This window comes from Ipomoea nil, unplaced genomic scaffold (assembly GCF_001879475.1).
Source record: "Ipomoea nil cultivar Tokyo-kokei standard unplaced genomic scaffold, Asagao_1.1 scaffold3030, whole genome shotgun sequence".
Lineage (NCBI taxonomy): Eukaryota > Viridiplantae > Streptophyta > Magnoliopsida > Solanales > Convolvulaceae > Ipomoea > Ipomoea nil.
Window position 1 is genome coordinate 4,637,230 of NW_017619458.1, and position 16,179 is coordinate 4,653,408.

At 34.4% G+C, this 16,179-nt stretch overlaps 1 protein-coding gene across 1 annotated transcript; it reads right to left on the reverse strand.

Moving 5' to 3' along the window:
• Nucleotides 1-499: 499 nt before the first annotated feature.
• On the reverse strand, nucleotides 500-2,765 carry LOC109163479 (zinc finger protein ZAT5-like). Its single transcript, XM_019312230.1, has 2 exons — nucleotides 2,743-2,765; nucleotides 500-1,419 (listed from the first exon to the last, which is right to left on the reverse strand). Exon 2 carries the CDS (start codon nucleotides 1,383-1,385, stop codon nucleotides 615-617), a length of 771 nt encoding a protein of 256 aa, XP_019167775.1. The 5' UTR covers nucleotides 1,386-1,419; nucleotides 2,743-2,765; the 3' UTR covers nucleotides 500-614.
• Nucleotides 2,766-16,179: the final 13,414 nt, after the last annotated feature.

Below are 16,179 nucleotides of genomic sequence, written 5' to 3' on the forward strand. Positions count from 1 at the left end.
ATATAATATAATCATATATGGACATAAGTCGGTTTGAATTAAGTTGTGCACTATACAAATAGAATTTTAATTAGAATCATACCGATGAAAAAAAAAAAAAAAAGAATTAATCACCATTTTGGTACCTCAATTGTTTCCTGACTTTCAATGTAGTCCTTAATTTTTAATTTCAATCAATTTAATTATCGAATTATTTAAAATTTCATCAATTAAACCCTTTCAAGGACCAAAATGCTGAATTTCACATTTTAAAAATTTTGTCAATTTGGTCCCTAAAGTTATTTAATTGACAAAATTTTAAATAATTCGATGATGAAATGGTTGAAATTTAAAGCTAGGAATTATATTAATAGTTAAGAAACAATTGAGCGACCAAAATAATGACTTCTCCTAAAAAAAAAATTAAATCTCATCTTTCATCGGGATTACTAATAATCAAACAATAATATGTATTTAAGATGAATAATATATATTCATATGTATGTGTATATAAAAAGAATTGAAAGAATGGATATTTGGTAATCCTTTAAATGTATAACAATGGACTTAAACGTTAACAAATGCAGTAATAATTAATAATTTCACAGTGAAAGGAATGAAAAAGAATACGATGATCAATAGTGGCAATCGACCAAAGGCGAAGCCGAGAAGACGATGACTTGTTCCTTGGATGCAAATGGGAATTTGGTTATTTCCCGGTGATCGTCTTCCGGCGCCGGCAAGTTAAGGTCTAAAGCCAATCGAAGGCTGGGCTTCTTGATTTCTTGATCGGCGGCGGCAATGCTGGGCAGCGGTCTATGCCTCCTCATATGACCCCCCAAGGCTTGGCCGGAGCTAAACTCTGCCCCGCAGATGGAACATTCGTGAATCCGATTACTAACTTTGTTACGAGGAGGAGAGCTCGTCACGGCGGGCGGGCGGCCGGGAATTTGAAGCGACAACGTTGTAACATCGTCGTCGACGACGACACTTTCTTGATTTTGTTGTTGCTGTTCCGCCGCCGCCGCCTTTGGTTTCCGGTGACTAGCTCGGTGGCCGCCGAGGGCCTGGAATGATGGGAACACGCGATTACACGTCTTGCACTCGTAGACTTCCCTGTTCATCCCCGCCGCCGCCGCCGCCGCCGCAGACGGCGGCGGTTTCCTGATGTGGCCTTGAGACAAAAGCATTAAACACTTGGCCATGTCTTCTTCTTCTTCAACCCTGTGATGATTCAACTCGATATCCGAATCGTTGGATAGAGAACGACGATGATCAAACCCGCCGGAATTATCACTGAAAGATGAAAGCGACGACGACGTGTCATGGTGGCGCGGCCGTTTAGTCCGCCGTTTCTTCATCGGACAAATACTTTCGTCTCGCTTTCCAACCTCAAATCCTTCCATACTTGTTAACTAATCTAACTTTTAACAAACAACTATAAATAGAAGAAGGAAGAAATTAAAGTTGGAGATCGATGGAGAAAGCAAACGTAACAAACAGAGAGTATATATATATATTTGAAATGGGCAGCCGTGAATATATCTTCACTATGTTTCCTTCTAGCTCTTCCAGCTTTGCAAGTTATTATATATATATATATATATATATATATATATATATATATATGGGTTGTGAATGTACATACACTTATTCATGTTTAGGGCTACAACCAAGGAACTTTGCGGCAGTAGTAGTTCATTTCTTTTCAAATAGGTATCCTGTTTTAGTTTTACGGCAAATTATTTCGTGGACCCGAGTCCAAAATATACTATTTACCTACTGAAATTTCACAATTTGGTAAAAAGTAAATTGTGAACACTAAATATGTAAATTATGAATATTTAGTAGGTAAATGGTGTATTTTGGATCCGGATTCATCTTTAAAAAAAAAAAAAATAATAATAATAATAATAATAATAATAATAATAATAATCCGGATTCACCTTTTAAGGTGGACATTGGCTCATAGTATAACAACTGGTGTTTTATTTTTATGAATATAATAAAGAAAGGATATATAAAATTGGTCTAATTACTAGTAGACCAGAATTCACGTAACAAGATGATATGTTTATTATTATTATTTTTTTTTGTATACTGCATCCTTGCAAGTTTATTATTTTCGGTGTGTATCAAAACATGTATAAGTATTTGGGTCCAAAGTGGCGAGACTTTTGAGATTATGGCGCAATATTTTTTTCATCATTAATAGAATAAAAGAGAACTGTACAACAACATGATAAATTATAAAATCATATGCTTTGTAAACTTGTACATTGTGCTTTATAAGTTGTAAACTCCTGAATAGATTAATAGGGAATAAAAGACGTCTAACAATATTATGACTTTATATTAGTTGAAACTCAATATGATTATTGATATAGAAAATAAATCGTTTAAGTGTTTTTTTTTTTTTTTTGGGAGGGGGGAAGATGCAATGTAGGGAAGAAGTATGAGGAGATGAGGTAAGGAGTGAGATTCGGTTGGCTTTGAAGCAAACCCATTACTTTTTAGGCAAGGATTCCTTGTGGAGGATTGGAGTGCAAGCCTGGCACCACTGTTTCTCAACTTCTCCACTTTCCCTTCCTATATATTCCATTCACAATAATATTATATATATTGCTCATATATATATTATTCAACTTTTTTCTCTTATAATAATGTTAATAGAAGTAGTTAAGTTTTGTATATATAATAACTTGGATATTATTACATGACTTTCTTCGATATATATATATATATATATATATATATATATATATATATATATATATATAAAAGAAAAATTCTAAATTGTCAACCAGCTCCATATTGATTTACATTGAGTACAAATCTTTATGCTTCTTAGTTGTATCAAATATTGAAAGGACAAGTATTCCATTGTACTCACAGCAATCGATTGTAAAAAGCTGGTCGAGATTTTAGTTGGGTCATTCAAAAGATTCGAATGAGTTAATTACCATTTTGGTCCCTCGACTATGAGAAAAGTATTAAATTAGTCATCGACTATCAATTTTGGCCAATTAAGTCCTCAACTATTGATTTTGTATTTGGTCCTCCGTCAGTTTTGCTGTGAACTGGCTGTCTATTTTAAGGAAAAAATGGGACTTTCACTATTTTCCCGCATTCCCACTACAAATAATTTGTGTCCTCCCTCCATCTGCAAAACTCACAGCTGGCGGAGCAAGCTATGGAGTTGTCGGGACTGACCTTAGGCGCTTCTTCATCCGCATTCCATTTTCCTAAAACCGTCCAGAAACCTCACTCCATAAGTCCATATCCCGCTGTCGCCTTTCCGCACCTTGCAGCAATAACAAGAGGTTCATCGTCCGAGCTTCTGCTACTTCTAATCAGAATCCGTTGATTGCGACTCTCAAATCCGCAGGGATCGCGGCTGTTTTCGCTGCCATCACGTTCGGTAAGTTCCTGTCAATGCCACTCGCGAGAGCCGAGGCACAGACCCTGGTGGCTGTCTTGGAAGAGCAGCAAGAGGTTGTTCAGGAATTGGAGGAGAAAGAAGATTCGCCGCTGACTCAGTTCTTGGAATCTAGTCCTGAAGCTGTTGAATCCCTGAAAGCACTCCTCCATGAGAATGAAGGTCGAGGCCGGAGAGGACGAAGAGAGCCTCAAATTGCTGAACAAATTGGCCACCGCCCAGTCGGAGTCCCATTTTGCCCTCAAAAGAGTGAAAGTCCCATTTTGTCCTCAAAAGAGACGGTCAGTTCACAGCCAAATTGATGGAGGACCAAATTGGATACAAAATCAATAGTTGAGAACTTAATTGTCTAAAATTGATAATCGAGAACCAATTTGATATTTTTGACATAGTCGAGGAACCAAAACAGTAATTAACTCGATTCTATTGTACAACCTTACTTAAAGAAATTAAACTTTTTATTTAGATTGGAGATAATTAATAATAATAATTTAAAATTTTGTTGTGAAACACACGGGCAGAAACAAACAAACTTGATGTATTGTTGAGTTGACCGGTTATATATAATTATATATATGTACTAAAAAAGGGGTTTGATGATTCTGTGAAATGTATTAAAATTTTTTAAAAGTAATTAAAGCCAAAACTTTCGTCCCACTTTGTGAAATAAAAATTCTTCAATAAAAAAAATAAAATTCTTCAATTATTTTCCTGATCATTGACTCTACTCTTGTATCTTTTGATTCATCCAATGATTAGGATTATTGGGTAAAGTGCAGAATAAAAACACTTTCTTCCTTACAAAGGTTGGGCATATTCTTGTGCATTAGGTTCATATTATCCTTCTGATTGATCTTGCTAAAATTATTTAATAAATATTATGTTCTTCGTATTTTGAATTTCACTACACATACTTTCATCTTATTCCTTGCTTCAATTCTTGACATGACGCGTACTAGAGTACATCCTTTATATAATAAAGCTAGGTTTGGGAAATAATTAATGTTACAATTAATGTCACTACATCCTTTATTAAAAAAAAAAAAAAAACACAACATTTAAAAAATAAAATAGATATATATTATATAATCATATAAAAAATATACTTTTGAAAAATAAAATAGCTGTATATTATATAATCATATAAAAAATGTGTTCAATTAGAGTTTAAATTTACACATACAAAATTTGAAATTTGCTTTCCAAATGTTATTATCTTAGTTATTATTTGTATTGTGAAAATTATAATATAGATGAAATACAATTAAGAATAAATCAATGTAATTATGTAAATTATCTCTATAAGTTTATTTGAATATGCACATAATTAAAGATTATATTAACCATACAAAATTATAATTATAATTTTAATTTTAATTTTAATTTTAATTTTAATTTTGTATTCTATAAAAATAATAAATACTTGACCAATGGAAGCTCAAAAATATTATTATATTAAATAATTTAAAATATTTTAATTTTTCTATTTTTTATTTATATTTATAACAACATATTTTTTTCCGTGCATCGCGCGGGTGAATTACTAGTTGGTAATAAAACTAAAAGCATCTCCAATTGGCATGATTTTTAAAGAGTTTTTGTCAAATTACAAAGAAAGAGGTGAGAGCCAAAAAAAAAAATGAATTAAAAAAAGAAACCAACGGTCAGAGAAAACAAAATAAAAACATAAGCTTTCCGGCTCTGGGCGCGCAAGTTACGCTGAACGTGCGAACACGGCGCATGCAGTTTCTCCACGCGAGCCTCACATGTTCAGTCCAAAAATTACATCTCCATACATTTCCTTCTCTCTCCTCTCCGTCTTTCCTCCACATAAGCATTGCCTCCTCAAAAACCATTGATAGGGATGCTCTAAACAATTCACTTTTTTTTTTTTCACTTTTATCGAATCAACAAGGCATATTATACCTTGTGGTTAGAAATATTGATCTTAATCTAACCGGATATGTTGATGATCACGGTTGATATGAACACAGATCCTAACTACACCACAAAAGTTAGCTCATATTCTCATCAATAACCATTGTGGGATGCATAAGGATCTCTCAACTGCTTAATTACTAATTAGCTAGCGTTGTAATAACTAGCTAGCTTATTGTTTCAATGATTTTGAACAAGTAGTTGTTTCCTCTTAGCAAGGATATACATATACATACTTAAGATCAATTAAGAATTGGGGGAAACTCAATCTAAATTGGTTAGACAACTGACTTATTGGTAATCATAATGTTCTAAATTTAACTCCTTGTGAGAGAATACAATGCCAGATTTTATCCAAAGTGAAACTTCGAATAACAACTGCGAGCTAAGAACTTCTTGCCAAGTAATTCTATTTTGATGACGTTAAATTTGAACCCTTTATCAAAAAAATGTTTGGATTATATTTTAAATAGGAATATATACTCTTATGAATTCATTATGACTTTATGGATAATATATATGTACATGTGGTTAAGGTCAAATGAAGCTTTAATTATGTCACTATCAACCAATATGCATGATGGGCAAAGGCCACTCCTTTGTATAGCCACTGCAATTCTCCCTTTCTTCTTTTATCTATTTCTTAACTTTCCAAGTTCTTGGTGTGAGAAAAACATGTGGATAACCTTTACACATTATAGAATGTATTCTTCAATTCAAGTATCTTGTAGATCACACACAAATTTATAATGATTTATTTTGTGTTGTTGTGGGCAATTTATATCGTGGACCAGGGTCTGGTCCATAGTGCACTGTGGATTCTGAATCAATACACATAATTTGACTTCATAATGTACATAATTCATGTTCATAATATACATATACATGACACGATATAATGAATATGAATTATGTGCATTATGAACATGAATTCTGTGTATTATGTTAAGTGTTTATGCATGTGTACTCAGCTATATAATACACATAATTCATGTTCATAATGTACAAAATTCATGTTCATAATATTGTGTTTATGTGTATGTGTATTATGAATATAAATTATGTGCATTATAAACATAAATTCTGTATATTATACACATGAATTCGGCAAATTATGTTGTGCATCCGTATGCACCCTGCATGGTGCATACAGATGCAAAAACGACGTCGTTTTGCATAAAACGCGCGCCCTACTTAAAAAAAAAAAAAAAAAAAAAATCAGTTTCGATTCCCAGCAACAACATTATGTTATTCATTTTTAGTTCATTCATTTTGGATTTTTTAGTTATGAAATTCTGGAAGTGTAGTTATGCAATTCTGGAAGTGTAGTTATGCAATTCTGGATGTGTAGTTATGAAGTTATGGATGTGTAGTTATGCAATTCTGTAAGTGTAGTTATGCAATTCTGGAAGTGTAGTTATGAAATTATGGATGTGTAGTGAAATTATGGATGTGTAGTTATGCAATTCTGATTTTTTTTTAATATTTTTTTTTAAGTTAAACGCCAAAACGACGTCGTTTTTGCATACGTATGCACCATGCATGGTGCATACGGATGCACAGCATAACGCTCCCATGAATTCTGTGTATTGGACCAGGGTCCACAGTGCACTATGGACCCTGGTCTACGATATAACGATTCGATGTTGTGGTGTAATATAATATGAAGGTTCGCTCTCAATTCTTGATATTTTCTTTCAATTAATTATTTACTTTTTATACCAAGCACTTTGTGTTTAGATGGCATGTAATGACTTTCCTATGTGGAAGATCATGAGGTTGAGCCTCAGTGGAGGTGATGTTGACTCTTTGTGCTACAATAGTATACAAAAAAAAAAATTAAATTTTTACAAATATGAGTACTTTGAAAGTGAGATTACATAATTCATATTCGTAAGGTACATAATTTCATAACACAAAATACAAAAAATCACAACACAAGACACATAACATTATAGACTCAGCTGAATTGAAAAGACGAGGTGTAGAATTCATACTCGTAAGGTACAGAATTTCATAACACAAGACAAAAAAAAAAAATCATGACACAAGACACATACACATGTTATATATTTACTTATTTTTCAAATATGATTTAAGTACATAATTTGTGTTCATAGGCACAAAATTTAACAACACAAGACACAAAAACTCATAACATAAGACACAATTATTAATTTCTTCCAAGTACAAAAGTCATACTCAAAAGGTACAGAATTTTATAACACAGACACAAAAAATCATAACACAAAACACAAACACATGAACCATGGTCCATAGTGCAATGTGAACCTCAGTCCATGGCATAACGATTAATATAAAGCAAGCAAATTATATCGTGAACTTCAGAATTCACCTTGTAAAGGTGACCCAATACATGTTAACTCTTAGTATACTATAAGTTACTCCATCCGTCCCATTTTGGTTCTCTGATTCGGTTAACCAAGTTTGACTGAAATTATTTTTAATTCTATTTTCTATAATATTAAATTTAGTATTAATATATAAAATTTATATATTTAAAAAGTACATTAAAAATACTATTAAACACACAAAAAAAATTAATTAAAAATAATTAAAAGTTACTGAAAAAAATAAACAATAAAAAAAGAGTTGATTTGACCAATGAATAGTAAATATGACAAACAAAATGGGATAGAGAGAGTGCTTTTTAGCACTAGAAGTTTATTTTTAATAATATAAATTCCTTATTTTTTTGATACACATTTATTTTTAGTTTAGTGTATTGTAAACATGGTTGCAGTAGGCATTAGGCACTAGTCGAGCGCCCGGACATCGCCTAGAGCCGCCAAAAAAACAGTGGCAGACTTGCAGTTTGAAAATTTTAATGAGTTTGTTTTCAACATTCAATCAAATAACACATCCAAATAAATAAAATAATGATAATTTATAAGTCATAATATCAAAATAATATTAAAAACTAAAAATACTCAAATATGAAATACTCAAATACTTCAATCATCCAAAAATTCAAAGTATCAAACTAGTCTACGAGTGTATATATGTCATATTATATGTATGTATATATATATATATATATATATATATATATATATATATGTGTGTGTGTGTGTGTGTGTGTGTGTGTGTATGTATATGTGTGTGTGAGAGTAAAATAAGAGATTATTTTGGAACGTTACCTTAGACAGCGTTTCAAAATAAACTCCTAGCTTCTTAACTTTTTTTCTATTTTTATCCTTATTATTTTAATGAAATAACATCATTTACCCTTCCCAATTAAAATCCTTTCCTCTTCTCCTTTTATCAACTTTCACCGCAATTATTATTATTATTATTATTATTATTATTATTATTATTATTATTATTATTATTATTATTATTATTATTATTATTATTATTGGATGAAGGAGATTCGCAATAATATTGCTACTTTATTATATTATGGGATGCTAGATATGATTATGCTAATAGTTTTATTTTAAAATGTTAATTATTTTTGAAGACAAAATGTTAAATTTTAATATTTAACAAACTACTTTAAATTTCAAAAAGATGTCCTTTTTAGACTTTTTACATTTATCAACTTATCAAAAAGTTAATTTTACCAAACACTTTCAATTATAACCCTAGCTTAACAACTCTTCAGTTTCAGCTCATAGCTCATAGCTTATAGCTTTTCAACTTTCAGCTCCTTTTCAGCATTCAGATTCGAGCTTATAGCTTTTCAAATAGGTTTGCCAAACAGAGCATATATATATATATATATATATATATATATGTATATATATATATATATATATATATATATATATATATATATATATATATATGTTGGAAAAATAGCATTAAAATGATATTTTGAGTGATTATTTTGTGGTACAAATATATGTGGGATCCACTTCCGATTTGGGTCGGGTCAAGGTGGATTCGGGTTCTTCGTAGTGAGACGAAGAATTTGATATAATGTACGCTCAAAATGGGTAATAGGTGAATGAGAAATTGATTCTCAAAGTGAACCTATTTGAGAGAAGTCAAAATCTTAAGATAGTTGCTAATTAAATTAGCAATTCTTGTGATTCGTTTGTACCCGAAATGTGCAAGGTTTTAAGCTTGATAGCTAATTAAAGAATTAGCTGTGATGTGTATCACGAAGGCATAAGCTTAAAACATGATTAAGCTTTGAAAAGCTTAAAATAATGATTTGGGATTCAAAGTGAAGTTTCGTGCTTTTGAGCACAAATTCATGCTTTGGTTTTTGGACTCCTTTCGTGTAGCACCAGTTTGGTGCTTCTAGCACGAATCAATGCTATTTGCATTGATTCGTGCTGCACCGTTTCGGTGCTTGCGGACCACTCGGGTGTGGTTTTCGGTCCCAATTCGTTAAATTTTTGGGTTTGTACGAACTTCTCGCTCACTCAGATATTTGGAACCAGGTCGTTATGGTCGGTACGGATTAATCGGATATTAAGTTCGTGACCGTTGATATTATTTCGATAATAAGTACGACCGTTTCAAACGTTATAATTCAATTTTTAAATTGAATTTATGTTGGTTAATGTGTCATGATGATGCTATTTAGTACCAATCTCCTATATAAACATGTTATGGGAGCAACCTTTTTTTGGGCACAATGTTAGAAAGAAAGTGAAAAACAACACAAGAACACACACAAAGAAATTCTCTTTTCCTCTCAAAATTCTGCTCCTACTCCATTCTTGAAGTTGTGTTTTGCCCGTGCTCTTGTTCGCCGGGTTCGTTCGTTTGGGTGGTCAAACGTCGAACCGTTGTACGTTTTATCATGGGAAACCTAGGCCACAATGCTCCTAGCACTTTTGGGAGGTGGCAAATAAGGTTTTAAGGAAAGACAGGCACTTTGCCTAACTCGTACTTTCTTCCTTCCTTCTTCTTTCTTGTTTTGGATTATGCTCTAAGCAAAAATCCGTTCTTTCTTGTTAACTTGGAATTATAATCAAAGGATTATATGTTCCATTTTTTTGGTTGATATATATTGGGTATATCTTTTTCGTAGATATACATGTATATATAACCTTTGGATCCGTTTTATATATATTTGTGTGTATATATATATTTCGGATAAATATCCAATAATATTTTATATACTTGTGTGTGTATATATAAATATTATTTTTGGGATATTAAATCGATTGTGGTTCATTATCACCAACAATCTTAAAACCTTATCAATTTTGATAATGAACAAATCGGTGGATTCCAAAAGTGTTGGATCCGTGAATGTTGCCGGAGTTTGCACATTCAATTGGTCGGAACGACAACGATGTTGCACATTCCGTGATGCCGGTTGACAGCGGCGACGTTGGAAATATGATTTCCATGGGAGTTGCAAAAACACACGATGGTGCTCCGGAGAACTGTGGTTCACGACCCGATAGACCTGTGGCTAATGGCACACAATTGGTACCTATTGTGCTGCCTAACGAATCGGCTAAAAGCCACGAAGGATCCTATGATGGTGTAATGACTACATAGTCTGAGGACTATGGTAGTGTGACCAATGACTTCAACCGTAATCGAAGGAAACTCAAGCGGAAGCTTAGCTTTCAAGAAGATTACGAGAAGAAGGAGAAATGCCACTATGAAGCGAATCGTCATCCTGGTGAAAAGGTTGAGGATAACTTCGCTATGTTCAAAACTTGTGGATGGTTGGATGAGTGAGGTCACAACCGAGGTACCCCCGATGTGCGCTATGGACCACCCTTCGTGGAGTGGACGGTTGGAAAATGGAACAAGGCACACGGGTTGAAGGACTACTACGAGATAGGAATAAGGAATTTATTTCCAATGTAGTTTTTCCTATTTATTTATTTTGAATAAATATTGTAGTATCCTTGTAATATTTTTATTTGAATAAAAATATAATTGTTCCATTGAGTTGAATTTTGGTACATACGAATTATTTGTTAGAATAATGTCAAATGTATGAAATAATTCAACATGGGTGCGTAATGCATCACGGAGCATTATGTGGAAAATTCTAAAATGGTTTAACGGCCGGAACGAAATGTAACAAGCGTGTTACATGGTTGAAATCCCGTAAAGAACTTTGGTTCTGGTTCATGTAGAACGATAGGGATTTCAAGAATCAATTTGTCAAAAATTGGGATAGGTATATAATCGTGAGCATTGCAGCTCAAGTGTTGAATATTTTAAATATTTATTCTTGGTATGATTATGTATGCTCGATTTAACTAGTTGGAAATTTGGTTGATTTGTTCTTGTTAATTGTGTTAAAATTAACTTGATCAAAATCTGAATTATACTAGTATGAAATGTAATTTGAGACAAATTATTGGGACGTCAAATTAAGCTAGTTGAGCTTTTGATTTGTTATACCCAAAATTAAGCTTGATTAGGCTTAATATGATTGATTAAGTATGGAGGCTTAGTTAAGCCTAATTGCTTAATGTGTAGCACGAAAGTTCCTTTGGAATTGGAATTGCTCAATTCAGTGAGCTGAATTGAGATTAGCACCTAAAGCGCTAAGTAACTAGCACTGCCCAGATTCGTGTTACTTTAGTGCTTGACAGCACTAACGAAAGTATGCTTGGCTAATTTTGTAATTAGCTATTACACATTGAAATTATAAATTAAGCAACGAAAGGTTGTTGTGAGTTTATAATTTAAAGCAATAGAGATTGCTTGGGAATCGGTGCGTTAGTTTGGCAGCAATGATTTGTGCTTGGTATAGCATGTTTCGTGCTTCATTACTAAGCACTGATTCGTGCTTCAATTTGGAAGCACTGATTCGGGTTTGTGGCCTTCGGTCAAAAACCGAATGGATTTGTAAAGGCTAATTGGTTAGCTTCTACGAGATGTGTTAACGTGTAACACATGTTTATTCTTTATGAGAATAAAAAGGATAACCAAATTAATTGTGAATTAACGCGGTTACGAATGATCGATGTGGTGAAAATGAAACACCGATTGGTGATTTCGACGCAAGCGTTAGTATCGTACTCGAGCGTACGACACAGTATTCACCTCAATCGAACGTTATTGTCGAACGTAAAATATCAAGACGTTGATAAGTTCGGGTCTACCTCAAGGTATGTGGGGTGAGGCAATACTTTGGACAAGTAAGTACCTTTTAAATAAGATTACCCGCATGAAATTCTTACGAATTGTGGATACGTAGGATGTTTTCCTACGAATGCCTGAAATGTGGGGATGTCTTGCCAAAGGCGTTTTGGTTCTTAGTACACGAGTCCTACGTTCTGGACGTACATAAGAACACAGTAAATTGAATCAAGAAATTCATCGCTTTCTTTAGAAGATGCATTTCTGAGAAGGTTCAACAAAAAGGACCTAGCACGTTGAAATGAACTTTCGACGTAGCTATGGTTGAAGGGTATGAAAGAGAACCCGAGCTCAAAGCTAGACGTAGCAAGAGAGCTAGGATTGAATAATCCTTTGGTCCAGATTTTCTGACGTACATGCTAGAATATGACACGCATATTCTAACTTGTTTACTAGAAAATAAATTGGATTTTCTGACATGGTTGTTAGAAAACGAGCCTCGAACATATGTAGAAGTGGTGACTTTTACAAATGGACCAACACGAGAGAGGCCACCGAGAGTGAAGTAGATTCTATCTTAAAGAATCATACTTGGAACTGGTTGTTCTTCCTCCGGGTTGTAAAACCTCGGGATCCTAAGTGGATCACTCACCGGGTTGTAAAACCTCGGGATCCTAAGTGGATCACTAGTCGGAAGGTAAAACCGGTTGGTTATATTGAAGTAAAATGGCCGGGCTTGTAATTTTAGATTACATGTGACGCGAGCGCCACAATTACTTCAATATATATTCTCTTGTGACGAGAATGAAATCCATAAGGATGATACTTCCCAAAGAGCTGTTTAGCGAGACTTGGAAGTTTATCGAAATGGATGTATCGCTTTCTTAATACACATGGAACAACCCAAGGGTTTTGTGGTTCCGCGCTATGGAAAGAAAGTGTGTAATTGGTGATATCATTATATGGTTTGAAACAATTGCCTTAGTATTTGGCATGTAAATTTTTATCATACAATGATGTGTCACGAGTTTAGTATAAACAAATGTGATAAATGTCTACATAATGCGTACGATAGACGAGGTTATCACTATTTGTCTATACACGATAAACTCAACGTGGGTAGTAACGATCACAGGATCAATTCTACCAAGAACATGTTAAATTTAAGATTTGACATGAGATCAAAGGTGTGGGTTTGGCAGATTTAATCTTCGAGATTAAACTCGTGAGAAGACCGTAAGGTCTAGTGGTAAGCCAATCTCATTGTGTTGATTGAATCCTTGCAAAGGATGTTAATCAAGTGGCTTGGACACCGTTAGATACTAACGTACAACTAGCCAATAATCACGAAGATTGTACTTCTCACGGAAAATACATTCAGATTATTGGTAGTTTAATTGTATCAAATGGGTTGTACTAGGCCAGATATTGCCTTAGCGGTTAACGAACTCGGTAGACATACGAGTAACCCTAGTGTTACGCACTAGAAGGCAATAGCGAGAGTTATGAGATACTTAAGGTATGCTCGTGACTTTGGACTTCACTACGTGAGATATCTAGCTGTACTTGGAAAGTATAGCACGGATATCAAAGGATACTAAGTCCATTAAAGGCTACGTCCTTACGTAGGCCAGTGCAGTCAGTTGGACGGAAATTCTTGAAATGAATTTGTGATAGCTAAGATCCGACGGGATCAAAGCTGAGAGCCTTACACTCGTGTCGCGAGCGAGTAGGCCGAATGGCTATGCCATTATTTCGAGAATGTTCCTAGTGGTGAAATCGTACCTCCAATTTGTGTGCATTGCGATAGTCAAGCCAAAATTGGTTAAGTACATAGTTAAATGTGGAATGGTAAGTCTAGACTTATAAGTTGTAGACATAATACCATTAAACAATTTCTCACAACGGGGGTTATCTCTATTGACTACGTGATGTCAAAAGATAACGTAGTGGCCGCTAACTCGCTAACCTGAGGGTAAGCAAATAGTTGTGGAGAAGTTGGAACGAGGAATAGGTCTAAAGCCCTTGGACTAAAAGTTCTATAGTGGATACCCAACCTAGCTAACACCTAGGTTCAATGGGACAACTAAATTATGGAACGAAGCGTGTCACTGTGGGGGCCTCGGACTCCCTACCACTCCTCGTTAGAAACAGTGGCTCCCGCGCAAGGTTAGCATGTTGATGCTTTAATGATTCGAATGTAGGTTGACATGTGTGAGTATGCGGGATACTCGGAAAAGAATCACCAATGCGAGAGAGAAGTGAGAGTCGCTTCAAAGGAGAATTGATGGGCACAATTCTTCACAAACTCTTGCAGAACCAGGACGGTGACCCACGACCAAAATGGGCACACTCATGAGAACAGAGCATGGTTGGGAGGTTCCTGTGTGAGATATGTCATCGTCTACACAAACGGCAGTCAGTTCAAAGACATCGCGTTCTATCGTACAGCCAGTAGAGTAAACATATCTTCACAAGGGAAGGTTCAAAGGGTATAGTGATCCCTACCTATCCTATGCAGGGATCGACCGTTAAACACAGTTGTTTCCGATTTCAAAATACCCTGAAAATCAATTTTCATTCATGTGGGGGATTGTTGGAAAATAGCATTAAAATGATATTTTGAGTGATTATTTTGTGGTACAAATATATGTGGGATCCACTTCCAATTTGGGTCGGGTCAATGTGTATTCGGGTTCTTCGTAGTGAGACGAAGAATTTGATATAATGTACGCTCAAAATGGGTAATAGGTGAATGAGAAATTGATTCTCAAAGTGAACCTATTTGAGAGAAGTCAAAATCTTAAGATAGTTGCTAATTAAATTAGCAATTCTTGTGATTCGTTTGTACCCGAAATGTGCAAGGTTTTAAGCTTGATAGCTAATTAAAGAATTAGCTGTGATGTGTATCACGAAGGCATAAGCTTAAAACATGATTAAGCTTTGAAAAGCTTAAAATAATGATTTGGGATTCAAAGTGAAGTTTCGTGCTTTTGAGCACAAATTCATGATTTGGTTTTTGGACTCCTTTCGTGTGAGTCCTTTCGTGTAGCACCAGTTTGGTGCTTTTAGCACGAATCAATGCTATTTACATTGATTCGTGCTGCACCGTTTCGGTGCTTACGGACCACTCGGGTGTGGTTTTCGGTCTCAATTCGTTAAACTTTTGGGTTTGTACGAACTTCTCGGTCACTCAGATATTTGGAACCAGGTTGTTATGGTCGGTACGGATTAATCGGATATTATATTCGTGACTGTTGATATTATTTCGATAATAAGTACGACCGTTTCAAACGTTATAATTCAATTTTTAAATTGAATTTATGTTGGTTAATGTATCATGATGATGCTATTTAGTACCAATCTTCTATATAAACATGTTATGGGAGCAACCTTTTTTTGGGCACAATGTTAGAAAGAAAGTGAAAAACAACACAAGAACACACACAAAGAAATTCTGTTTTCTTCTCAAAATTATGCTCCTACTCCATTCTTGAAGCTGTGTTTTGCCCGTGCTCTTGTTCGCTGGGTTCGTTCGTTTGGGTGCTCAAACGTCGAACCGTTGTACGTTTTATCCTGGGAAACCTAGGCCACAACGCTCCTAGCACTTTTGGGAGGTGGCAAATAAGGTTTTAAGGAAAGACATGCACTTTGCCTAACTCGTACTTTCTTCCTTCCTTCTTCTTTCTTGTTTTGGATTATGCTCTAAGCAAAAAATCCGTTCTTTCTTGTTAACTTGGAATTATAATCAAAGGATTATATGTTCCATTTTTTTGATTGATATA

Coding starts and splice junctions, on each gene's coding strand:
- LOC109163479 (XM_019312230.1), bottom strand. CDS start 1,385: ATGGAAGGATTTGAGGTTGGAAAGCGAGACGAAAGTATTTGTCCGATG.